Genomic DNA, 25,528 nt, shown 5'->3' on the forward strand with positions numbered 1-25,528 from the left:
TTAAGTCTTGAATGACTGTTTTTCAATCTTGGTTGTGCATGAAAATCACTGAGTAGTTTTAAAGTGACAGATCTTCCAGAACTAGCAGATCAGAATCTTCACACATGAGGTCTGGCTAACTGTGGCTTTAAAAGAGTTCCACAGGGGATTCTGACTTGTAGCCGGGGTTACTAGGCCCTGCCCGGGGGTAATTGAACCACCCTCAGAAGGGTTCTTCCAGTTTCCAGGAGGAACTGCTGCATGGTCTTTCCAGTGAAGTTTCTCTAAAGTCTACCAGTTGGAACAATTAGTCCCATCTTTAAATCTGGCCTTTTTATTTATGCGATGCCAAGTAGAATTTCACAGAAAGTGACATAAGCTCATCACATACTAAAAACACCCAAATTTTACTTTCTTTTTGGCATTCTTAATCCAGCGTACCAGGCCTTGAGCTGAATGTTTACAAACACCATATCATGTAACCACTTCTACAGGTATATGAGGAATCACCATGGTTTTATAGATTAGGAAACCAACTCCGTGAGTGAGAGAGATCCTGAAGTTACAAAGCTAGCACATGTTTGAATAACATTAGAATTATTTGAGGTAATACATACAAAGCACTTAAAGTACCGGGTCCCTAGTATATAACTAGGTCATCACTTCGCATGTAGGACCTTAATACAGTTCTTTTCGGTAGGAACTGTTATCAATATCTCCATTTTGCAGGCAGGGAAACTGGATCAGAGCTGCTAAATGATAGAGTTGGGATGTGGACTCAAGCTTTATGGCTCCATAACCTGGGCTCCTTGCCTCTAAATCATAAGGCTTTGTCCATTGGACTCAACTAACATTCAAGCCCAAAATCTGTCCTATGTCAAAATGTAGGGTTTTCACATATACTAAATACAAGCAAATAAGTGTTTTCCAGTCTCCAGCAATCTTACAGTTCAGCTGGGGTGGCAGTAGAGTATGAAACAGGCAGTCAAAGATGGGACCTAATTTAGATGTAAAATATGTGGTAGTGACCAAATACCGCAGGAGTTCAGCAAGGGCCGGACTTAGGACTTTTGGAGCCAGATCCAGAAGATCGAGTAGGATTTGGGTCAGCAAGAGGGAAAGCACACATCATGAGAAAGGCAGAAATGAATGTGGCACATTCACAGTAGACTACTAGGCTGGTCCCTGCTGGGTTGGGGAGTATATATTTGGGAACAGGAGAAAAGATTGGCTTGGTATGGAGAGTCTTCAACAAAATTTTCAGGAGGATAACAAATGCAAGTGAAAAAGATCCAATGAAACTATACTAACCTGATAAAAAGGCTGCGGCTATATGGCAGCTGTGCTTCCTACCTGTTGGTGCCTCAGCAACTGCTCTTAATCTCCCCCATCAAGGTGAAAGACCAGTAGAAATCCCACCAATGTCTTTAGTAGAACCTGGGTTTCTTTGAGAATAGCGGGTAATTCAAATCTTCAGGGCCAATAACACCTCATTCCAGGCCCCTAGCTTTCTAGGGAGTCTATCTAGTAAATAAACTGGAAGGCAGATTCTGTTTTCCAGGAGTATAAAGTTTCCCTTAGGGATGTTTGAAATTTTGTGTGTTAAGCACTGTCATCTTGTTTCTTTAAAAGAGACATTATCTTGAGAACAAACATATTAAGATCTGTATATGATAATGCCAATCAGCTCTCCTATCCCTCCATCCCAGGATTTATTGGAATAATGTAAGAGCCCTGGATATGGAAAATGAGAATGATTGAAAAGTGGAAGGGGTGCCTGGGTGGCTCTGTCGGTTAAGGGTCCAACTTTAACTCAGGTCATGATCTTGCGGTTCATGAGTTCGAGCCCCGCATCAGGCTCTATGCTGATGACCACTTGGGAGCCTGGAGCCTGCTTCAGATTCTGTGTCTCCCTCTCTCTCTGTCCCACCCCCGCTCGTGCTCTGTCTCTCTCTCCCTCTCTCTCAAATAAATAAATGTTAAAAAAATTTTTTTAAAGAAAAGTGGAGAAAAGGTATTGGAAAAGAAGTAGATATGAAGACAACTCTGTTTAATGTAGAATTTTTCTGAGGGCTTTCTGCTTTTCTCCTTGAAAGAAACATGAAAGTGAGTTGGTTTTCTTGAATTAGGGAGCTAAGGCCTGGTTAGAATGGCAAGAATTTTTTAGTGCAAAAATTTATTCAGCCTTCTAAGATTTAAAGTCTATTAACTACTTTTCCCTTGTTAATCTCAGTTAATATGGTTCTTCATGTGGCCTATTTCCCAATTTAGTCTTAATAATTCAACAAACAAGACAGCAACTTTACTAAGTGGTTGAGTCCAAGAGGTGGTGTTCTAGATCAGTGTTTCTCAACATGTATTTGATGGAATATTTGCACCAAATCCTCCCATGGTACTTAGAAATGCAGATTTCTAGGCCTCACTGCAGAGTTACCAATCCTGAATCTCAGAGGATAGGGATTGATCTCAGTTTCTTAAGCACCTTTAAGAGCCATTGTACTAGATGGGGGCCTGGGTGGCTTAGTAGGTTAAGCATCCAATTCTTCATTTCAGCTCAGGTCATGATCTCACAGTTTGTGAGTTCAAGCCCCACATCGGGCTCTGCTCTGACAATGTGGAGCCTGCTTTGGATTCTCTCTCGCACTGTCTCTCTGTGCCTTCCCCACTTGTGTGACTGTTCTCTCTCTCAAAATAAATAAATAAACTTAAAAAAAAATAAATGAACTCTTGTGCAAGAGCAGTGGTTCTCAAGCTTGAGAGTACATTGGAATTACTTGGAAGGCTTATTGAAACACAGAGTGCTGGACCCTACCCCAGAGTTTTGGATTCAGTAGGTCTGGAGTGGGTCCTGGGAATATGCATTCTAACAAGTTTCTAGATGATGCTGATATGACCACATTTTAAGAATCACTGTATTAAAGTATTGTGAAAGATATGAAGAAGTATTAGATACAATTCCTGTCATTAAGGGGCTTATGATGTGGTTGGGGGAGATAAGTCATATACTTAAAAATATAGTGAAGAATATGGTGTTCTGTATAGTATTTGACACTGGAAGGGATAATATGGAGGATTTGGGATTTAATCTGGGCCCTAAAAGATGGATAGGCCTAAGGTTCAGCTGAGAATAACATAGGTGTTCCTTTTTTTTTTTTTTAATTTTTTTTAAACATTTATTTATTTTTGAGAGACAGAGACAGAGCATGAGCAGGGGAGAGGCAGAGAGAGAGGGAGACACAGAATCTGAAGCAGGCTCCAGGCTCCAAGCTATCAGCACAGAGCCTGATGTGGGGCTCGAACTCACAAACCATGAGATCATGACCTGTGCCGAAGTTGGACACTTAACCGACTGAGCCACCCAGGCGCCCCTAACATAGGTGTTCTTGATAGGGATATATAAAAGAGAAAAAGCTTAAAGGTGGATGGGAGTGGGGTAGTCGATACTTGTTTGTCTGGTGCAGAGCTTTTTATAGGACTCTAGTGAAGGGGTAAGGCCCAAAAGTTTGGTGCTAGACTGTGAGGAGCCTTGAAAGCCTGTCCCTCTCCCCTGCCTCCACCAACTTCACAGTCTTACCAAAAATGCTACACAGCTAGAAAGAGGAAGTGTCTCCTGCTGAGTGTGCAAGAGGAAGCACAAGAAGATTCTGAAGGCCTGTGAGCTGTAATGACTGCTTTCCCCCATGAGCCAATTGTAGAGGCTACAGGAAGACCAGCGCACCAACCAGGCTGGGTCCCTCCGCCCAGGGGGTGTCACCACCCAAGCTGAAAGTGTTTGGGGAGATTCGGCATTGCTGTCCGGATACTCCTCTCTTTCGGTGGCCATCATGTCTTTGACCTCTGCCTACCAGCATAAATTAGCCGAGAAGCTCACTATTCTGAATGATCGAGGTCAGGGGGTTCTCATCCGCATGTATAACATCAAGAAGGTAAGCATGAACAACTGGGCCAGTACTAATTATTCCAGCAACAGTAGGGCAGGGGACCCCGTGGCTGGCAGTTCCAGGGGCTAGACTCCTCTTCTTTCCCACTGGCCTTCAGTCACTCGGATTACATAGGCCAGCCAGTGTAGGAAGGCAGAACGGGAGGCTCTTTTTAAGGGCTTTCCCCTTCTAGATATGATTCTCGCCCCAATGAGAGTGTCTGCTTTCTGCTGGGCATATGGAGGTAGGAAATAATTTTGTTCTGAGTCACTTGAATAAGGTCTGGGATCTAGAATTCTGGGTCTCATTGTTTATTGTTGATCTCCCATACTCTGAAGACATCCAAAGTTGGGTCTCTGGCAAAAACTTTTCCATGGAAGTACTTACCTAAAAGGAAAAAAATAGATATTTCAATAAAATATGGGTAGGTGCCTTCTGAGATACTTAGAGTCTGAGAGTTCATGCTCTGGTTGTGTGTGTATGCTTAGGATAGGATCTGTTGAGTTGAGAGAGGCTGGTGACAAGAGTGAGACTAGGCGGGGCTGTGGGGTGGGGGGTGGGTGGGGGGCAAGGAGCTGGGCCTAGGGAAGTAAAGAGAGAAAGACAGGGGCGGGAGTGGGGAGTTTCTGGAAGAGAAAATAGGGAGAGGGAACTTTTATGCATTTTGTAATAAAACAAATCACCAGGAACATGGTTTGACCCCGTGACTCCTACAAATGCCCTCTGGGTGAGATACTTAGATATGGACATAATTGTGACACATTTGCCCATGAAGTCTAATTCAGGAGCAGCTGCTTTTCTCACTCCTTCCGGCTTCAGCTGAGGGGTGGGGAGAGAGCTTCCTCTTTGCGCTGGGGCCCCAGCAGACGCTGAATTCACTGAATTCTTCTCCGTGAGACAAGATACCCAGGTTGTTCAGCTCTACTGATAGTTGGCTTCATGTCTTGGAGCTTGTTCCTCGTCTGCTTAACAGTAGACTTTCATAATGCTTTCATTATGAATTCTCAGATTCCCTTTCCATGAGACTGTGTGAGAATGAATGCTACAGGGAGGGGTATGTTTGGAGGGACAGGAGAAAGGGTTGAAACAGAGTGTGCTTTATTGGTGCAGACTTGCTCAGACCCCAAATCCAAGCCACCTTTTTTACTGGAAAAGTCCATGGAACCTTCTCTCAAGTACATCAACAAGAAATTTCCCAACATTGATGTCCGAAGCAGCACGGTGAGAACATGATCCGTCTCCTCTCTTTTCTCTGAAATAATTCTGTGCTTGGATGGCTTAAACTCTCCTCTTTTAACTGCCTTTCTTTGAACTTGGGCAGGGCATAGAGTAGCCTCCTTTTAGTTTTCCTGGGCTCAACCACAGGGCTTCAGGCTCTTGTAATCTTGAGAGTTCTGAGATAAGATGGGATTCTCTCAGGGTAAGCTAGAGCAAAGCATTGCCCCTTTCTCTGTTGCAAGATTCATGAAAACACTTTGTTCTTGTAGAGAAAGACAGCTTGGTCAACCCAGCAGGGTACATTTATTTTACCGTTGTTCCTGTTTCCCCCTCTGTTTCCTTGCTGATTATCTGAGAATCAGGCATCTCATGGAATGTTCCTTAGTTCTCCTCCATTAAATATTAGCCCTAGATTTCTTACCATTATACATATAGCATCTTCTCATTCTGCTTCTTTTGACTTTAATATAAATGACAAGCCTCTTTGACTGAAAGAGACCTTGAAGTTTCCTCTCATTTAGCACTCTGTATCTAGTCAAGATTATACGCATCATCTTACCTAGAGACTCTCCTCTGTTTAAGACCTTCAGAGCATTGGAGATTTTCCAACTTTGCCTGTTAGTGTATTTCAAGTCTTTTCAAGAATGTTTTAGGCATGACTCCTATTCTTCTTGGATTACCTTGAACAATTGTGTTATTTTGTGTTTTAAAATTTTTGCTTTGTGTTTCCCTCAGCAACATTTAGGACCAGTACATCGAGAAAAATCTGAGATAATTAGATTCCTCATCAACTACTACCAGTCATTTGTGGATGTCATGGAATTTCGGGTGAGCTCTCTCTAGCCTAGGACCCCAGTATAGGCATTATCCTTCTGAGGCTATTCCTTCTTTAGTAGATGTTCATTTATGTTTCTTAATATTGTTTCTTGAAAAAGTAAGGGATTGGGGCGCCTGGGTGGCTCAGTCAGTTGGGCGACCGACTTCGGCTTAGGTCATGATCTTGCGGTCCGTGAGTTCGAGCCCCGCATCGGGCTCTGTGCTGACAGCTCAGAGCCTGGAGCCTGTTTCAGATTCTGTGTCTCCCTCTCTCTCTGACCCTCTCCCATTCATGCTCTGTCTCTGTCTGTCTCAAAAATAAATAAACGTAAAAAAAAAAAAATTAAAAAAAAAAAAAGAAAAAGTAAGGGATATGTACTGATGTGGAAGGATATCTTGGTTAAAGAAAAACAAGTTACAGTGTATGATATAATTACATTTCATTTATGGGGCACCTGGGTGGCTCTGTTGGTTAAACGTCTGATTCAGCTCAGGTCATGGTCTCACGGTTTGTGATTTCAAGCCCTGCGTTGGGCTCTGTGCTTACAGCTCAGAGACTGGAGCCTGCTTCGGACTCTATGTCTCCCCCTCGCTCTGCCCCTCCCTGCTTGTGCTGTCTCTCTCTCTCTCGAAAATAAATAAACATTAAAAAAATAAAAATAAATAAATAAAAGGATACATAGGCTTGTATATATATATAGTGTTAGTATGTACTTGGGCAGATTTGGAACATTATACATTTAACTGTTAGGAATAACTACCTTTGGGAGTAGACTATGATTAGCTTTAATTTATTACACTGTATATATTTAAGCATTATTAAGTATTCAAGTATTTTAAGTACCATTCCCCAATATTTTATTACAAATCTGAAAAATTTCAAGAATATTACAATGAATATGATTCTATTCTTCTCTTAGATTTCCTAATTGTTAGTATTTTACCGTGTTTGCTAATCTTTATTGTTTTCCTGAACCATTTGAGTCAGTTGCAGATGTCGTGCCATTTCCCTTCCTAAATACTTTAGCATACATCTAAGAACAAGAATATTTTCTTACATAACCCTAATATAATTATCGCACTCAGGAAATGTAACATTACTGCAATATTATTAGTTTTAACATACAGTCCGTGTTCACATTCTACTAGTTGTCTCACGTATAACACATTGGATTTAGCTGTCATGTCTCTGTAGTCTTTTTTTTTTTTAATTTTTTTTTTTAACGTTTTATTTATTTTTGAGACAGGGAGAGACAGAGCATGAACAGGGGAGGGTCAGAGAGAGGGAGACACAGAATCTGAAACAGGCTCCAGGCTCTGAGCTGTCAGCACAGAGCCCGACGCGGGGCTCGAACTCACAAACCGTGAGATCATGACCTGAGCCGAAGTTGGCCGCTTAACCGACTGAGCCACCCAGGCGCCCCTGTAGTCTTTAGAATAGTTCCCAACCATTTTTTTTTTTTTTTCCTTATGTCTTTGATGACACTGACTTTTTGGAGTCCAGACTAGTTATTTTTCAGAATATCTCTCAATTTGGATTTGTCTGATTTGTTAACTCTCTGATTGTAGTTTTGGTAGCAATACTACATAGATGATATTTTCTTTGTGTTTTAAATAATGAGTGGGTACTATTTTTGTAAATGTAAACAAACTGTAAAAATTATTTGGTATGATGTTTTTGAAGGGCAAATTGATGATGTGTTTCAAAAGTCTTAAAAACACATATTTTTTTTTTTTTAAAGTTTGTTTTGAGAGAGAGAGAAAGAGAGAGAGAGAGAGAGAGAGAGAATGAGCCGGGGAGGCATAGAGAGAGGGAGAGGCAGAATCCCAAGCAGGGCCTGCTCTGTCAGGACAGAGCGTGACTTGCCGCTCAAACTCACCAACCATGAGATCATTGACCTGAGCCGAGACGAGTCCGTCGCTTAAGGGACTAAGCTCCCAGGCATCTCTAAAACACATACTTTTTAATGTAGTAATTTTATTTCTAGACGTTTTTCTTAAGGAAACAATCAGAAGTACAGAGATATGTAAGAGTATGTACTCTGTTAAAAAAAATAATGTACTCTTTTGCCTTATTTAAGATCGTGACAAATTGATAATTGATGTATCCGATATATAGAGGTTCGGTTAAAAGTTCAGAGTATATGTCTATAAATGAATATTATGCAGCTGTGAAAGATGATAATATTTATGATAATCAGCATGGAAAAATGTTTTTCATATATTCTTTAATGTCAAAGCAAATTATAATACAGTAAGACATAAGATGTCTCTAATATGTATATTTATATGGGGAAACACGCATATAAAGAAAATTTGAACTTCTGATTGGTGGGATTTTGAGTGATTTTAAAAATGAATTAAAATTATGCTTGTTTGTATTTTATAATTTTTCTGCAATGAGCATGTTATTTACATATTCAAGAAATAACACAGATTTTAGCCATCTGAGCAATCCAAGTTTGTGATGGTACCATAGGATTTCTTCAGATGAAACAAGAGTATGGAACCCTGCTTTGGGTGCCCCGAATCTACCCGAGGGGGCTAATCCAGGCCTTTCATCACACAATGAAGTGGGGTCATGGAAAACTGTAAAGTCTGAAGGAGGGTCAGGTCAGAAGTTATTAATCTTGGAATTGAGGGTAGTGGTTAGGAAGAAGGTAGGCAGGCACTGGTGGAGGTGGTGGAAAGAATGCTGGATGCATATAAACTAGGAAACTTTTGGGTCCAAAGGGGATTTTAGGACACCTTCTGGTTGCTGCATTGGTAAAGTTCTGAGCCCAGGGTGTATGGTATCGCTCATTTAGGGTAAGAGGAATAATAGAGACACTGAGATATTGTGCATTGTAAAGTAGGTAGGCTCTGAATCAGACAGACCTGGTTTCAAATCTCAGCTTTACCATTTGCCAGATGTATAAATTTAGACAGGACACTCTTTGGATTCCAGTTTCTTTATCTATAAAATGGGGAAATAAGATCTATGTGGGGTATTTGTGAGAATTAAATGAGATGATGCAGGGAAAACATCTAGCTCAGTGTTTAGCATATAGTAAGGTTATAGGCCAACAAATGCTAATTCCATTCTCTTTTGATTCTTACCTTTAGAAGATGACTTATGTAGTGACATTGTGTGAGTGGCTGATAGTAAATCTCATCTATAATCTTTGGGAATTGGGTTTCAGGAAGATGTGGTAGAAAGGCCCTCCTAGCAAATGAGGCAACATAGGGGTAGACAGAGATTTAGAAGTCATGTAGTATACAGGGAAAATCATGAGCTCTGTGTTCTAATTCTGATACTATCCCTTACTAGTTAGTGATCGTGGGCATGTATCTTAACTGCTCTTAGCCTTGGTTTCCCCATGTATTAATTTATTTTTAAATTTTGTTTGTTTGTTTATTTATTTATTTATTTATTCATTTGAGAGAGAGAGAGGGAGGGAGGGAAAGAGAGGGAGAGTGTGCATGCATGGAGGAGAGGGACAGAGAGAGAGAGAGAGAGAGAAAGAGAGAGAGAGAGAGAGAAGGAGAATCTTAAGCAGGCTCCACGCTCTGCACAGAGCCGGACATGGGGCTTGATCCCACAACCCTGGGATCACGACCTGAACTGAAATCAAGAGTTAGATGCTCAACTGGCTGAGCCGCCCAGGCGCCCCAATCCCCCATGTGTTAATTTAGATTAGGTCTTTTGGGGAAGATAACGTGGAAACATTTTTTCCTGTTTTAATAAGTTTGACACATATATGCACCTATGTAAAAACCACCACAGTGAGAGTATAGAAAATTTCCATCACTCCAAATGTTTCCTGAGCCTTTTTTTCCCCAGTTCAATCCCTATCTCCTCAACTCCTGGCCCCAGGCAACCACTGATCTGCTTTCTAGATTAGAATTTTCTTTTCTTCTCTTTTCCACAGGTTCATATAATTAGAATTTATACAGCATGCATTCTTTTGTATCTGGCTTCTTTCACTCAGTATAATGTTTTTGAGATGTCTCTCTGTTGTTTCATGTAACTGTGATTCATTTCCTATTTTTGTGGAGTACTGATCCATTGTATGGATACAATTTATCTATTTACCTGTTGATGGCCATTGGGTTGTGTCCATTATGCATATTGGTGGCCATTATGCCCACGATGCTATAAACATTTGAGTACAAGTCATTGTGGCAACATATTTTTCATTTCACTTGGGAAAATAATTTAGAAATTGAATTGTTAAATGGTATGTGTATGTTTAATTTTGTAAGAAACTGCCAAACTTTTTTTCCAAAGTCGTCGTTCCCTTTTCTCCTCCCATCGGTCATATATTAGTGTTCCAGTTGCTCCACATTCTCATCAGCACTTACTATTAACTGACTTAAATTTTAGCCTTTTCATGGGTATACAGTGTTGTTTTAATTTGCATTTCTCTGATGACCAATACCGTTGAACATCTTTTCATTTGCTTATCGGCCATGTGTATATTTGTTATTATCAAGTATCTGCTCAAGTCCTTGGCAACACATTTTTAAAGTAAAAATATATATATTCTTTGATCTAGCAGTTCCACCTTGTAGAAATCAAAGTACCAATATGTTAGGAATAGGGAACAAAGGAGAGGCCAGGGACTGGGAACAAAGAAAATGTCCATCAGTGGGAAAAAAGGCTGAATGAATTGACCACACCATGGGCTATTATGTGACCATTAAAAAGAAGTACATTAGTGTTCTACCAGATGACTTGGAGGACTTTAAGCAGATAAGGTTGGATGAGAAAAACAAAATGGCAAGAAGAATATAACATTATCTCAATTTTATAACACAAGTGATGATGAAAAAAACCTCTCTCTCTAGTTTTCTCCTCCCCCCCCCCCCCAACTGAATAAGACTATATAAATAGGGAGAAAATTAAGAAAGGCCATACTGGGTTGTTAAACTGGTTTACCTGGGGGTTGGGGCAGGATGGAGGGTGGTGCCGATGTGGGGGGAGGGAAGTGTCCACAATAAAACTGCATATTTATTTAGGTAAAATTATGTATGAAAAGAAAACGAATCCCTATCACACTGGAATGAGGGTTCAATGAAGGATATGCAAATTACCTAGTAAGTAGTACTTAGCACATAGTAAGTGGTCAGTAAATAGAAACACAGGTTGGGTCGTAGTCTCATTTGTTAATGACTAATTTCTGAAAACAGGAGATGGATTACAAGAAAAACTTTTGGGATTTATCAATAAAAAATGGGTCTAATTTCCGGTATCTTAGAAACAGCCTATCAGATGATCTGCATTTTGTAACCTTTTTGTGTGTGTGTGTGGAGGAAGGGGGCACTGGGATGATAAAATTAGGGAGAGTATGTGTAATATAGTAGTGACTTGTGTCTGTGGAAACTTGGGCATTTGGTAGGGTAAGCTTAATGGGGGCCCACTGATGGCTTCCTGAGGAGAAACTCCCTCTATTCAGCTTCCCTTATGTAACTCAGTGGCTCTCTAGGACCTCTAAGGGAGAGAACCTTCCCTTCAAATTCTAGTAGTACATGTCACCTTCTCTTTATTCTTTATTCATTCTCATTTCCAATTCTACCCCCAGGATCATGTATATGAGCTTCTCAACACCATTGATGCCTGCCAGTGCCATTTTGATATTGTAAGATTCTTCGTCATTCTCTTCTACCCTAGAAAAGGTCTTGGTTGGAACAGTGTGGGTTGGGAAGGGACTGGAAGAATGGCTATTCCTTCAGGATGATAATATATTACAATATGTTTAATATAATATACTGTATTATTCACTCCGTGACTATGGTTCTTTTGTATAAAGTGCTGAAGTTAAAGGATATTTACATGTGAAGCAGATCAGCAGTATGATTTATTTAATATAACAATGACACCAAAATGTTCTTATTCCACCTCTTCTAACCTCCAGATGTTACCAAATTTCCTGGCCTTTTTGTATCTTGAGCTCATTTTTAACCCCTGACTGTGGTTCCGATTTTCTCCTTCTGAATTTTCCATCCTACCAGTTCCTCCTTCTAAACAGACCCTTTCGGAGTCTATTTAGTACTGTCTGGAATGGTGGGTGAAATAGGGATTAATTGGCCTTGCTGTTCTTGGGTTCCTATGTATTTTCCTTGCAGAATCTCAACTTTGACTTCACCCGGAGCTACCTGGACTTGATCGTGACTTACACCTCAGTTATTTTACTTCTGTCACGGATTGAAGACCGACGGGTACTCATTGGCATGTACAACTGTGCCCATGAGATGCTGCATGGGCATAGGTGAGTTAAAGGGATTTAGGAGATGAAGAATCTCATACATGGTGGTATGAGGTACAAGGTGGACACAAAGGAAATAGAATCCATGTTTTCTCATTTGAGGACTTACACTCTACATGATGATCCAGGCCAAAAAAAATTTTTTTTAAATCCTTATAATGGCATATGTCAACAAGTGCACAGCTCTTTTACATATAGTTAACTCTTGAGCATCTTCTAGTGGATTATCCAATTTGCATTGTCTCTGATCATTTTTTAATCCTGGGCTGGCTTCCACTGTGCTTTTCAGGTTATTGCGAAAGGAAGATAAAGTTTTCTTTTTTTAGTATTGGTAGGAATAATATTAGCAAGGTAAAGCCATTAGAGGTAAGTAATGTATGATAGTACATTTGAAGCCAAATATAAATGGATTTTGGATTATCTGAAATTCTGTGCCCCTCCATTAGTGCAAATAAAAGTATTTAAGGGCTGAAAAAATGAAGACGAGAAGAATCAGAGTAGGCTGTGACACATTGTTCTATGTATGATGTGTATTCCCATGTGTCTCCATGAATACCTAGGCACGTGCCTTACCCATTAGCTTTGAATTTACTTGTATCTTTTTGGGTTGTGTACAGATTTGGACCTAGGCATGTTATTCGAATTGCAACTAATTAACATGAATTTATAGAGTACCTATCATGTGTTCAGTACTCTTTTGGGTACTTACATGGCAGAAACTTTCATGGACCTGCCCCAAACTATGTAGTTCTATCTAATAGCTTGATACACTTGGGTCTGGAATGGGTTATCTATATATGTAACTCACAGTTTAGTTTCTATATCTTTGAAGGTGGAGGGGGATGCCAGCCTATGCACACAGCTTTATCCCATCTGCAAACATGAGAGTTTATATCATGGTCAAGGGAGACCTGTAACTCTTCTTTCCTATGCTTTTTCCAGTGACCCCAGTTTTGCCCGTCTGGGGCAGATGGTGTTGGAGTATGATCACCCTCTGAAGAAGTTGACAGAGGAGTTTGGGCCTCACACGAAGGCATGTTTCCTGAGAGAGTGGAGAATTCCTCTGGTGGAAGTATATCGTCCTCGTCATTGACATTAAGGATTCATTTGTTTCTTCCCACAGGCTGTGAGTGAAGCTCTCCTCTCTTTGCACTTCCTCTTCATCCGGAGGACCCAGGGGGCTGAGCAGTGGCGCAGTGCCCAGCTTCTGAGTCTCATCAGCAGCCCCCCAGCCATGATTAACCCTGCCAATTCAGACACAGTACGTTCCCTTCTCTGGTCAGTGATAACATTCTCTTTGCCAAGGCCATCTCTGTAGAGAGTGCTTCTTTCAAGAAATATCATCCCTAAGAGTGCTTTAGCCCTCTTCTAGGATATGCATCTAAGTTGATAACCTCTTATAGCTAAAAAATCATGTTTGGATTCGAGCTTTTGTTTGGACCAGGATTAGCGTGTGGCTGCCCATAGGAAGAATTTAATGAATAATCATAGAATGAATGGACAGATGAAAGTGAGTCATTAGACACCTATTCAGCCCAGCAGGAAATTAAACATAGGCATCAGTTAATGAACAAATATTTTTATTCAATTAATATGGGCCCAACATCCGTGCTTCAACAACTTAAACTCTTGGAGGGAATATATGCCACGTAGTCATAAAAATACAAGAGATGGTACAAGATGAATGAGAAAGGCCAAATGAGTGATTTGTACTTGAAGTGGCAAAAGAATCCAAAGGAGGAAGCGATCATGAGAACATTTTGAGTATTGCTTTTCTAAGCTGTTAGAGAGATATTATATTACATGTTTCGTTGTCCCAACTTCCAGCCCAAGCTTCATTTCCTTTTCTCAAGTGTATTCATTTTTGCTCGTTTCACTTCCACTGCCTCACCTCCATGATTGGCAGGTTCCCCAGCTACTAGTTTATCAAAGTGTCCTGAGTCAGTCTGGTAAAATAAAAGTTGGTTTTGATACTTAAATTCTAGTTTGACTGCCCTGGTCTTGACTGCCTTAGTCTTTAGGGGAAGACCAGGTTCAATAACTGCTTGACCATCTCTGCCTCTCTTCTCACAGATGGCCTGTGAGTACCTATCTGTGGAAGTGATGGAGCGCTGGATTATCAGTAAGTTTCATGGGATCAGGTGGGAGTAGATGTCGCAGCGTGTTACGTGGATAGAAAATTCTAAAAGTCTTCCTCTGCACTATTTTATCCACCTGCAGTTGGGTTTCTTCTTTGTAATGGGTGCCTCAACTCCAACAACCAGTGCCAGAAGCTGTGGAAGCTGTGTCTGCAGGGCTCCCTGTACATCACCCTAATCCGGGAGGATGTGCTACAGGTGCACAAGGTCACCGAGGACTTATTTAGCAGTTGGAAAGGGTGAGACATGAGAGCCAACTAATCTTATTTTGAGATTTTTAGGGTTTTGGGGAAGAGGGAAGACAGAAGTGAAGGGAAGAAAACATTCTCAGGAGGGAAGATCGGTTATTTACATTAGATGACATTGAGAAGTCAAAGAAAATGAGGACTGGAAAATGTTCATTGGATTTGGCTGTAAAGGTGGTCTTAGTGCCCTTCCTGTGCACAACTTCAGTTGAGTGGTAAGGTTGAAAACCGGGTTGTGGGTTTAGAAGCAAATGGGAGATAAGGAATTTAATAAGTAATTCTTTTAAGAAGTTTGACTATGAAGGGAAGAATAGAGAGAGAACTATAAAGAAAAGGAGCCGTTGGATTGAGGAAGGGGTCACATATCTTTATTACTTTTTTATTATTGCGCACTAATGTCCAGAAATGCACAAAATAGAAAGTGGACGTTGACTACAATCTCATCTCCCGGAATAGTTTGGCGTATGTCCTCCAGATGCTTGTGTGTCTGTAACACGTAAAGGCGTGAATGTGTTTTCAGCCTTACATAAGCAATTTTTAAAGAGCAATGGACCCGCTGCTACATTATGTTCTGCAGTTTGCTTTTTTTCACTTACTATATTTCGGATATTTTTCATGTCCGTCTATAGTGACTTAATCTTATTCTTTTTAGCAGTTGCATAGTATTCTATTATGTGGTTGTAACATAAGTTATTTACCCAATCCCCTGTGATGGACATTTGAACCATTTCCACTTTCCTTTCTTTGTTTTTTAACTGAAGCATAGTTGAGAGTGTTTCCTTTTTTAAAAAAAAAATCATTACAAACAATGCTATAATGAACATTCTTAGACGCATATCTTCATGAACATTTCTCTAAGGTAGATTCTCAGAAGTGGAATTGCTGGGGTAAAGGGTATGCATATACCAAATTTTAATAGCTTCTACCAAATTGCCCTCCAAACAGCTGTATTATCTGCAGTCTATGAGAATTCTTATTCCTCATACTCTCAACAACTGGATATTACCATAAAAAGAATCACTGTCAGAGTTAAGAGAGAGTAAGTCTAAGATTAATAATTAGAAGTTACAAGGGGTGGATTTGGGTCTATATCTACATCCATATCTGTATACCTATAAAACTTTCTAATAATTATTGCTTGTTTTTTTTGAAGTTTCTTTATTTCTGAGAGAGAGAGAGAGAGAGAGAGAGAGAGAGAGAGAAAGAGAGAATGAGTGGGGGAGGATCAGAGAGAGGGAGACACAGAATCCAAAGCAGGCTCCAGGCTCTGAGCTGTCAGCCCAGAGCCCGATGCGGGGCTCGAACTGGCAAACCGCAAGATCATGACCTGAGCCGAAGTCGGACGCTTAATCGACTGAGCCACCCAGGTGCCCCAAATGATTATTGCTTTTAAGGAATGGAAGCACGTTTGAAGAGTGTTCAGTTCCCCATCACTAAGAACAACAACTAAGATGTAAGGTTTATAGTTGAGGGAGGTTTTTGGTATAAATGATCTAATTTGATCTTCATGGTACTTATACTCATGTGTAAGTATTAATATATTTTTTATAGATGAGAAAATGGAGTTAAATCTCAATGCCACTCATTGGAAATAGGAAATAATTCCAGATTATTTGACTCTAATCCTGTCGCTTTCCATCATACTATGTAGAGGTGAAAAAATTATCTACCAGGAATGCTGTGGAGTTGAATCCTGATTTAATTAAGATACTTTCCAAGTCTAAATTTCTTTCATTCTGTGCCAAGTTCAGTAAGGGAGTGGTTTGGAAAAGGGAAAAGAAAGGTTATGAAGTTTGACTAATGCAGTGGCAACAGTGATGCAGGACAAGAGAAGACAGATCTAAGGGACACAGGGAACACACAGAGCCTAAAGTAATGTGGGATTTTTGAGCCTGGATCACTAGTAGAAAAAGGAGATGGTCAGGAGAGTCAAATATCACAGACCAGTGAAGATCAACGAAAAGGCCATTTGGTGATTCAACAGTTCACATTGACTTTAGAGAGAACAGTTTTTTAAGTGTCAAAAGCTTTGTGGGATTCAGGGGTCAGTGAAAGGTGAGGAAGTAAAGAGTTTAGGTGTGTCTTTGGAGGAGTTGGGTGGTGTGGGAGGACAGGAAGTTCAGCAGATTGTCAAGGTCAAGTGAAAGTCTTTCAGGATAAGGGAGGCTTTGAACTTATGTGTTGGGAGTAGAGACTAAACTGGTGGAGAGGGAGAGACCAAGTGACAGAGGTAACTGATAAAGAAAAATTCTAAGAGAAGAAGGGTGAGAATGGGATCCAAGGTAGAGCTGGAGTAACTACTCCTACTTAAGAGCAGGGCCCGTGCACTGCCTCTTTTGTCTCCCCCAAACCTGGAAGAGTACTTGGCCTAATGGTGTCAAGGCAGGAGCACATGACAAGAAGTCCAGACCCAGTTTTGCCATTACAACCCTATGTAACCTTGGGCAAGTCGTTCCTCTTCCCTGGATATTATTTTCTTCATCCGAAAATAGTGAGGAGAACTGGATAATCTCTAAGCTGTATGAGTCTCTTATTAGTAGGCCAGGGAGAAAAGTTGGGTTTGGAAAGATCCTGAAAGTGAGGGGTGCCCATGCTTCCCATACATAGGCTGTCATTTGGAATCTCTCAGGACTGGGAAGGTGGGACAAGGTCTCTAATTGGTGGTGTGGCCAACCCTGCTGTGCTTGTGTCAATTTTCAGGTATGGCAAGAGAGTGGCAGACATAAAGGAAAGCAAGGAGCATGTAATTGCAAACAGGTAAAGGTGGGGAATGGGCTCTCCAAGAGGGGATGGAATAGGAATCTCTCTTGACCTTTGTTCTCACCTAAACCGCCCACAGCTTAATTGCTTCAACCCAAGAACCTGCTGCTGCCCCACAGATTCTTGTGTTTTCTTACCAAGTCTAATGGCAGCACTGAATGTTCCTCCTATCTGATACCCCTTCCTAAATGCCTTAGGAGGATTTTTAAGGATGGGAGAGGCACTATTCTCTCATTTCTACTTTCTTTCCTTAGCGGCCAATTTCACTGTCAACGGCGCCAATTTCTGCGGATGGCAGTGAAGGAGCTGGAGACTGTGTTAACAGATGAGCCAGGACTGCTGGGTCCTAAGGCAAGAAAATGAAAGGCTGGCAGGGGAATGATGACCAATGATGAAAGACTCTGTGGGGGAGTGACTTGGCATTCGTTAGTTTTTGCATTTCTGAGTCGTTCGTGATCTGTTTATATATGTATACACTGATTCCCTTGAATCCTCCTGGAGCACCCCAAAACTTTTTGGATCTCTTTATTGGGTACCATCAGGGGGTAGTATATGATGCATTATAGCTATTTGTGTACTTGTCTTATCCTCTATTTGAGTGTGATCTAATTGAAGATAGAGCTTGCTTTTTTTTTTTTTTTTTGCCAAACCACATAAATGCCTACTAAATATTTCCAAGACTTAATAGAGATGAAATAGTATTGACTGTGAGCTAATGTCAACATACGTGCATGTCTGATTCTGTTTCATGTGGTTTTTATGGGTCTCTGTGTTTATTATTGGCTACTATTGCTGGTGAGGTTACACGATTGTGTCCGTAGGCATATTATCGTGATGGTTCTCTGTGCTCTGAAATCCATTTTTAAAGTTGAAAATTCTCATAATCTCTGTCCTCTCCTTAGGCCCTTTATGCTTTCATGGCTCTGTCCTTCATTCGTGATGAGGTCACCTGGCTGGTTCGCCACACAGAAAACGTCACCAAGACAAAGACACCTGAGGACTATGTTGACTCGTAAGTACTTGACATGGTTAAGAGCCTTGACCTTAGATGGATTGGGAAATGGGACAGGGAGGCATCAAATGACCTCAGGAGGTCTCCGTTTCTGCTCTATTATCACTGTCTTTGTCTCAGTTGATATTTCTAGCCTCAAAACCTCCCTGTTCTCTTCCTCGACTCTGCAGGAGCATTGCAGAATTGCTTTTCTTATTGGAGGAGATTAGGGCTCTTGTCCGGAGACACATCAAAGTGATACAGCAATACCACCTTCAGTACCTGGCCAGATTTGATGCCCTTGTGCTCAGTGACATCATTCAAGTAAGTTTAATTAACTAAACTTTGGAACTGTCAGGGTGATCCCTGGTCATTTCCCGCTGGGGGCCACCCTGGCTGAATCTCATGCTTTGTAGATTGTCAAAAAGCCCGATTTTCCTCTCTGCATTTGTTGAAACAAAAAAAAAAAAGACCGATAATCTCCACGGTCTTTTTTTTTCCCCCCTCTTACATGAAGAAATAGGAGAGAAAAATACTTAGGAGAGAATATTTCTTCTTACATGAAGAAATAGGAGAGAAAAATGCTACTTAGAAATAGGAGAGAAAAATAAAGAGAAACTGGGTGTTAGCATGGCAGTGAACCCAGGGGATTTCCTCCATCTCTTGGTTAGCTCTTTCTGTTTCTGGCACTTACCAGTTCTTTCTACCTTCATGAACTGACTGAGCCTTGTAGTCCTGGTTTCTGTCCTGGTGGAACCTCTACCCACTTGATGTCAACTTGAACTTCTCTTTTAGAACCTGTCTGTGTGTCCTGAGGAGGAGTCCATTATAATGTCCTCATTCGTCAGTACTCTCTCCAATCTCAATCTCAAACAAGGTAATTGGAGGGAAGAGGAGAAGGTAAGGTATATAAGGGTGAACATCTTTTGTTCTAGAAATATTGATCTCTTGAGCCAGGGAGTGGGACAAGATGACTTTGAAAAGGACCTACCATTCTGTGGAGTTTGATATAGGGTGCTGTTTTATTATTTTCTTTTAAACTTCTGTTTTTCTTGTAGTTGATAGTGGAGAGAAATTTGAATTCTCTGGATTGAGGCTGGACTGGTTCCGTCTACAGGTAGGTCTGTTCCTGTTAATGGTCCCGCATTCTCAGGGTTCTTCCTCCTCAACAATCCCTTCTCTGTTTATTTCCTAATCTCTGCTGTATAGAGTGATTCAACATTGACAACTACTGATTGACAGGACAAACCCTAGCCAAACTGTAGCTCCTAGGTGGGCTGTCCTTTTCATTTATTTTGTTCTTCTCCACCCTTTTCCTAACTCCAACCACAGGCATATACCAGTGTGGCTAAGGCTCCCCTGCACCTTCACGAGAATCCTGACTTAGCCAAGGTGATGAATCTCATTGTCTTTCACTCCCGAATGCTGGACTCAGTAGAGACTATACTGGTGGAAACTTCTGACTTGTCTACTTTCTGGTATGCCCTTATTCAGAGCTCTTTATCATTTGACCTGATCTCTTCCCTGGCTTCTGTGGAGAACAGTAGTTCCTTCCAACAGATGGGAAAATATTGTTTGAGAGTTCCTTAGAGGCAGGTGCTCCAACTCACTCATGCCAGGTTCTACCAAGTCATAGGAATTTTAGGTTGACTCCCTTTTGTTTTGGCTTTCTTTAGGATAATTATCTGTGATAATTCATCAGTATATATTTTTCCAAACTGGTATCTTTGGAACCTTCTGCAGCTTCTTTTTATTCTTGGGGTATTGTGATTTAAAAGAGACATGGAAAATGTGGGGTTTCAGTGGAGGGAGCTGAAAATAATTGAGAGAGTTGGAGAATAGGGCCTTTGGAGAATGAAAATTAGTTTGTCTTCCTTAGGTATCATTCAGCATTTATCAAGTGACCACTGTTGGACATAACTCTGTCCTTTGGCAGATCAAACAAACAACACAATATGTTGGCTCTGTTCTCTGCATTCAGTATAGGTGGGGAGATGCAACACCCATGTACATGTGAAAAGGACATCAACATAATAATTGCAAATGTAAGAAAGTGTAAAAAGAGTGCATGATATTGAGAGGATATAGGGTTGAGGAAAGATTAGTATCATGGAATTAACCTGAGAAAGTTTTCTGGAGCCTCAGTGGTCGAATTTTGGGAGGGATGTGAATTAATATTACTGTAGGACTTCTAAATTAGGGGGAATAGCCCAAATCATGCAGAAGCTCTAGGGCGCCTGGGTGGCTCAGTCGGTTGAGTGTCCGACTTCAGCTCAGGTCATGATCTCACAGCTCATGAGTTCGAGCCCCGCGTTGGGCTCTGTGCTGACAACTCGAAGCCTGTTTTGGATTCTGTGTCTCCCTCTGTCTGCCCCTAACCCACTCGCATTCTGTCTCTGTCTCTCTCAAAAATAAACATTAAAAAAAAATTTAAATCATGCAGAGGCTCTGAGGGAAGAATAACAAATTTTGGACAAGGGCAGGGAAGAAGATTAGCACTAAACCACCATGGGGTCCAGTATGAAAATCGAAAAGGGTTAAGTTTCTTGGTTTCCTGTCTACCTTAAGAGTAGGGAGTTGTGGGGGCACCTGGCTGGCTCAGTATGTAGAGTATGTGACTCTCAATCTTCGGTTCATTAGTTCAAGCCCCATGTTGGGCATAGAGCTTACTTAGAATGAGAGAGAGAGAGAGAGAGAGAGAGAGAGATTGAGGTAGAGAGAGAGAGAGGAGGGAAGTGAGGGAGGGAGGTGTGAAGATCAGTAGATATTTGTTGAAAGAATGAATATTCTCTCCACCTCAAAGGGACCAGCTGGCTCCTAAACCCTGGTTCTAAGTCTGCTTCCCCTTTGTCTGCAGCTTCCATCTCCGCATCTTTGAGAAGATGTTTGCCGTGACCCTGGAGGAACCTACCATGTTACGTTATGCCATTGCTTTCCCTCTGATTTGTGCTCATTTTGTCCACTGCACTCATGAGATGTGCCCGGAGGAGGTGGGTACCCTGACCTCTAAGCCCTGTCATCTCTCTAATCACATCTCATCCATATTCCACAAAACACAATTCCAAGGGTTGGTTTTGGTCATAAGAAGGGTACAAACATAGGTATGTGACATGTGACCCTAAGTGTCTCAGCTTGATGTAGAACGTGTCCTCTCTCTGGGTCTCAGTTTCTTCTTCTGAGTGGTGGCTCAGAGCAGATTATGAGGAAGAAGTGACTGTCTTGGTGATGACAATTTCTTCCTTGGTTCCTCTTTTCCAAAGTACCCCCACCTGAAGAACCATGGCCTTCATCACTGCAACTCCTTCCTTGAAGAGTTGGCCAAGCAGACCAGCAACTGCGTCCTGGAGCTCTGTGCTGAACAACGAAACCTGAGCGAGCAGGTAGGCTCAGTCTTCTCTCTCTATTTCAGTTTCCCTCTGTCTACCTTGTCTTCCTGTCAAATGCCAAGTTCTCTAACCCTTTCTCCCAAGTAGAGCTAGGGCTTTTGTGTACTTGAGTTTACGGCAGGTTTCTTTTCTTAGTGTAGTTCCTTCAGTCTTTACTCCCTTAGGATGAGATAGAGGTGTCTAAAAATACTCTTATTTGAACAGCTGCATACCAGCAAAATCTGTGCTCTCACTTGAAGCGTTCTGAGAGAGGAGTTAGCTCCCTTGTTTATTCCCCCTCCCCTCTCTGCCCTGTGTATGCATAATTAGGACTGTGGCCCCTATATCACCTGTCTTGTCTCACCTTTCTGTCCAGCTGCACCCTAATCCGTGGCCATGTGAACATTTTCAGGCACCTCCTCTGTGTTTATCCTCAGGGCTGCTTTCTTGTCCTTGTCTGCTTGTTTCCCCCACGCCCCACCTTGACTGACTCACAGCACCTGGTCATGATTAGCTCAACCTAAATTTCAGAAAATTAGAAAATGAGGAACTTGTTGTCCTGGAGTCTTTCAGGCTCCCTGGCCTACCCACCCTTCCTGGGTTTGAGTCGGGCTTTGTAGCAACTTTGGTAGAAGGGGGTCCAGGTTGTGTGTGTGTGTGTGTGTGTGTGTGTGTGTGTGTGTGTGTGTGTTGTGTATACATATGGATGGTTAATATTATTACTTACGTAACCTTCCCATTGTCTCATATGTAAAATGTGGATAAAAATAGTTTCTTCACAGAGGTATCATAGAGATGCAATGAAATAGAGTATGTTAAAGATTTAGTACACTGCTCTCAATAGATGTCAGCTGTTATATTATTTGGTACTTACTGAGCCCTAAGCTCTGTGCTGGATTTTTGGGATGGGGTCCCAGAAGGAAGTTACACAATCCCTGCCCTTGGGGAATGTCCTGGTTTAAGGGAAAGAGGAGTACAAACACATGCCAGAAAGAAATTTAAGTGATGAATGCCCAGAAGCTAGGCAACCAAGTAGAATTGCGGGCATATTCTTCACTTATTTTGAGTCCCTACTACATGCAAGGGACGCGAAAGAGATTTGCTCAGTGTTGTATCAGGGGTGACTCAAGCGTGATGTGAGTAATTGTTTTCACGCACACCAGGACTTTGTGCCCAGATGAGTATTGCCCCCTCTAAAGTTATCATTTGGAATAAATAATTAGTGATGTTGCCATAACGAGCAGAGTTACGTTATTTTGGAATTACTTTCAGAATCTACCGCAGACGTTTTGGCATAATATCAGGGTTGACACATCTTTAGGGTCACATCTCTTAGCATGACTGTGAAGTACCAAAACCGGTTTTCTCATGGTGCTTACGCTACTCTGAGAGGAATTCTGAATGAGGAGTTTCCAGACATGCTCTGCACAGGCTCCGCAGCATTGGATTAAGTGGAGAGAATTCGAAGATGATTATCTTGAAGGAGAAACCTGAATATATAATTCTATCTTATATTTTCTGTGCAGCTGACTGGGCTATCTCAGTGAAGAGAAGAGATACAGAATTGATTAATAATAATAAAAAAAGAAGTGGAAAGAGAGTGCTGGCCATATTGTGAGCTCTGGATCTTTGTACAGCTACGTAGCACGGGCATCTGTATCCATGGGACAGAATATGAAGGGATGTAAAGTGAGATGGTTGTTCCATCCAAGCAAAAAATAACTTTCTTCCCAGGTTGGAAGATCCTAGAAAGTGCAATTGCGTGGAGCTCTTAGGTCCTATTCCTTTTACTTGAATTTTTCCATCAGTAAAGAGTTTCTCTCAGGATGTGAGTGGGGACTTGACGATCTGATCCATAAAAAACACTGCCGTTTCTAGATTTTGAGCCCTACCCATGGAGAGATATTTAGTGATACCTAAAAGAAATGAGTGCATTTCAAATTGGCCCCCATTCAAGGAGGAGATGCTGGAAGGAAAGAGGGAGAAAGGCAGACAAATAAAAGAATAGACAATAGTGGAGGGTCTGCGAGATGGGCTCCTTGTCAGTTTTAGAAATGGATCTCACTATTCACTTGTGTTTGTCCCTAAAGCTTCTACCTAAGCACTGTGCCACTACCATCAGCAAAGCCAAGAATAAGAAAATCATGAAGCAGAGGCAGACTCCCAGAAAAGGAGAACCTGAGAGAGACAAGCCAGGAGCTGAGAGTCACCGGAAGAACCGCAGCGTCGTCACCAAGTGAGGACCTGGGCCCTTGAGGGCCAGGTGGCCACTGCCTCCAAGAAGGGAGAGCAGGGAAGAGGGAAGGTGATTCGGCAGAAGAACGTGGAAGTGGTGGTGGCAAATGGCAGATATGGAAAAGCACTTCCGTGTGAATTTCCTACTTTGCCTTTGAAGGCGGCATCAATGTCCTAGAAGCTGAAAGGGTCTGAGGGTCATGGGCCTGACAAATCCTTCCTGGGTACTAGCAGGTAGTGCCAGCCCTGTAATTAAAGCTCGCTTTACTTTCTCAATTTCCCAGCATGGACAAGCTACACCTAAACTTGACAGAATTGGCACTGACAATGAATCATGTGCACAGCTTCTCTGTGTTTGAACACACGATCTTCCCTTCTGAGTATCTCAGCAGCCATCTGGAGGCCAGACTCAACAGGTATCACTCTTTCCTTGTCTTCTATGTTTGCATAGTATGGTAGTCCTTTTTTTTTTTTTTTTTTTTTTTTTTTTTGAGAGAGAGAGAGAGAGCACACACATGTGAGTGTGTGCGTGTGCGTGAGCGGGGAAGGAGCAGAGAGAATCTTTTATTAAAAAATTTTTAAAAATTTATTTCATATATAGAGAGGGAGAACAAGTGGGGAAGAGGGAGAGAGGGAGAGGAAGAGGGAGAGAGAGAGAGAGAGAGAGAGAGAGAGAGAGAATCCCAAACAGCCTCCATGCTCAGTGTGGAGCCTGACATGGGGCTCTATTCCATGACCCTGGGATCATGACCTGAGCCAAAATTGAGTTGGATGCTTTACTGATTGAGCCACCCCGGTGCCCCTGCATAGTATGGTAGTTCTTAAAGTTGGGTTCTGTTAGATTCATTCTGGTGGTCACTCTGATGGAGTTAATCTGGCATAGGTCTCAAGTATCTTTATTAAAATGCAATTAACAAAAAAGGTCCCAACATTCTACAGGTGGTTTGGTAAACAACCAGAACTGATCACCACTGGTTTAGTGGTTTAGTAGAGTGAGCGGGGATTTCGCGGTCAGGAGACCTGTGTTGACATCCTGGCCATTAGTTAAGACACTGAAGTGGGGAATCTGACTTGTTTGCACCTTGTTTCCTACCCTGCAAATAAGGATAATGATATTTACCTTATAATGAGAATTACCTGTAATTGAGAATTGGTATAGAATTAAAGGTAATAATGTGTACGAAGTTCCTGACACATACAGGCTTCAATAAAATAGATTCCCTCCCTTCACTTTGCTTCTCTTTCCATTGCCCCCTGAAGTAGGAGGAATATTCCTTATATTGGAGTTGAGTGCTATAGTCAGTAATTAGGGGAATGAGGGGAAGAGGTTTTGGTTTTTTTGTTTTTGTTTTTTGTCTTAAATAATACTCCAGTCTTCTATGTTTTGTTTTGGAATTTGTAATCTATTCGCTTGAGTTGCCAGGGAAGGCGTGCTTGAGAAAGTGACATTTGGGTAAACTCCTGAAGAAGCCAAGTGTGTGACTATCTGAGGAAAGAGCGTTCTAGGTAGAGGAAATAGCCAGGGCAAAGGCTCTGAGATGGGAACCTGCCTAGAATGTTCAGGGACACGGGGGAGGCCAGGATGGCTGGACCAGAATGAGCCAGGGACTGAT

At 41.6% G+C, this 25,528-nt stretch overlaps 1 protein-coding gene across 2 annotated transcripts in view; it reads left to right on the forward strand.

The window, feature by feature from the left end:
* Window positions 1–3,587: 3,587 nt before the first annotated feature.
* The window catches only part of NCKAP1L (NCK associated protein 1 like), a 38,527-nt gene continuing 16,586 nt past the window's right edge, over window positions 3,588–25,528 (forward strand). The window contains exons 1-20 of one of the 2 annotated variants that reach the window (XM_042946742.1): window positions 3,588–3,905; window positions 5,010–5,120; window positions 5,853–5,945; window positions 11,498–11,554; window positions 12,042–12,184; window positions 13,124–13,214; window positions 13,305–13,442; window positions 14,255–14,303; window positions 14,402–14,558; window positions 17,265–17,321; window positions 17,579–17,675; window positions 18,227–18,336; window positions 18,507–18,639; window positions 19,111–19,192; window positions 19,374–19,432; window positions 19,648–19,793; window positions 21,173–21,305; window positions 21,576–21,695; window positions 23,771–23,916; window positions 24,200–24,331. In XM_042946742.1, the coding sequence (XP_042802676.1) occupies window positions 3,804–3,905; window positions 5,010–5,120; window positions 5,853–5,945; window positions 11,498–11,554; window positions 12,042–12,184; window positions 13,124–13,214; window positions 13,305–13,442; window positions 14,255–14,303; window positions 14,402–14,558; window positions 17,265–17,321; window positions 17,579–17,675; window positions 18,227–18,336; window positions 18,507–18,639; window positions 19,111–19,192; window positions 19,374–19,432; window positions 19,648–19,793; window positions 21,173–21,305; window positions 21,576–21,695; window positions 23,771–23,916; window positions 24,200–24,331 (2,156 nt within the window). In that variant the 5' untranslated portion in view covers window positions 3,588–3,803. The remainder of the gene's footprint in view (window positions 3,906–5,009; window positions 5,121–5,852; window positions 5,946–11,497; window positions 11,555–12,041; window positions 12,185–13,123; window positions 13,215–13,304; window positions 13,443–14,254; window positions 14,304–14,401; window positions 14,559–17,264; window positions 17,322–17,578; window positions 17,676–18,226; window positions 18,337–18,506; window positions 18,640–19,110; window positions 19,193–19,373; window positions 19,433–19,647; window positions 19,794–21,172; window positions 21,306–21,575; window positions 21,696–23,770; window positions 23,917–24,199; window positions 24,332–25,528) is intronic. The other variant, XM_042946743.1, reaches the window with a different exon arrangement.

This window comes from Panthera leo, chromosome B4 (assembly GCF_018350215.1).
Source record: "Panthera leo isolate Ple1 chromosome B4, P.leo_Ple1_pat1.1, whole genome shotgun sequence".
NCBI classification, from domain to species: Eukaryota; Metazoa; Chordata; class Mammalia; order Carnivora; family Felidae; genus Panthera; species Panthera leo.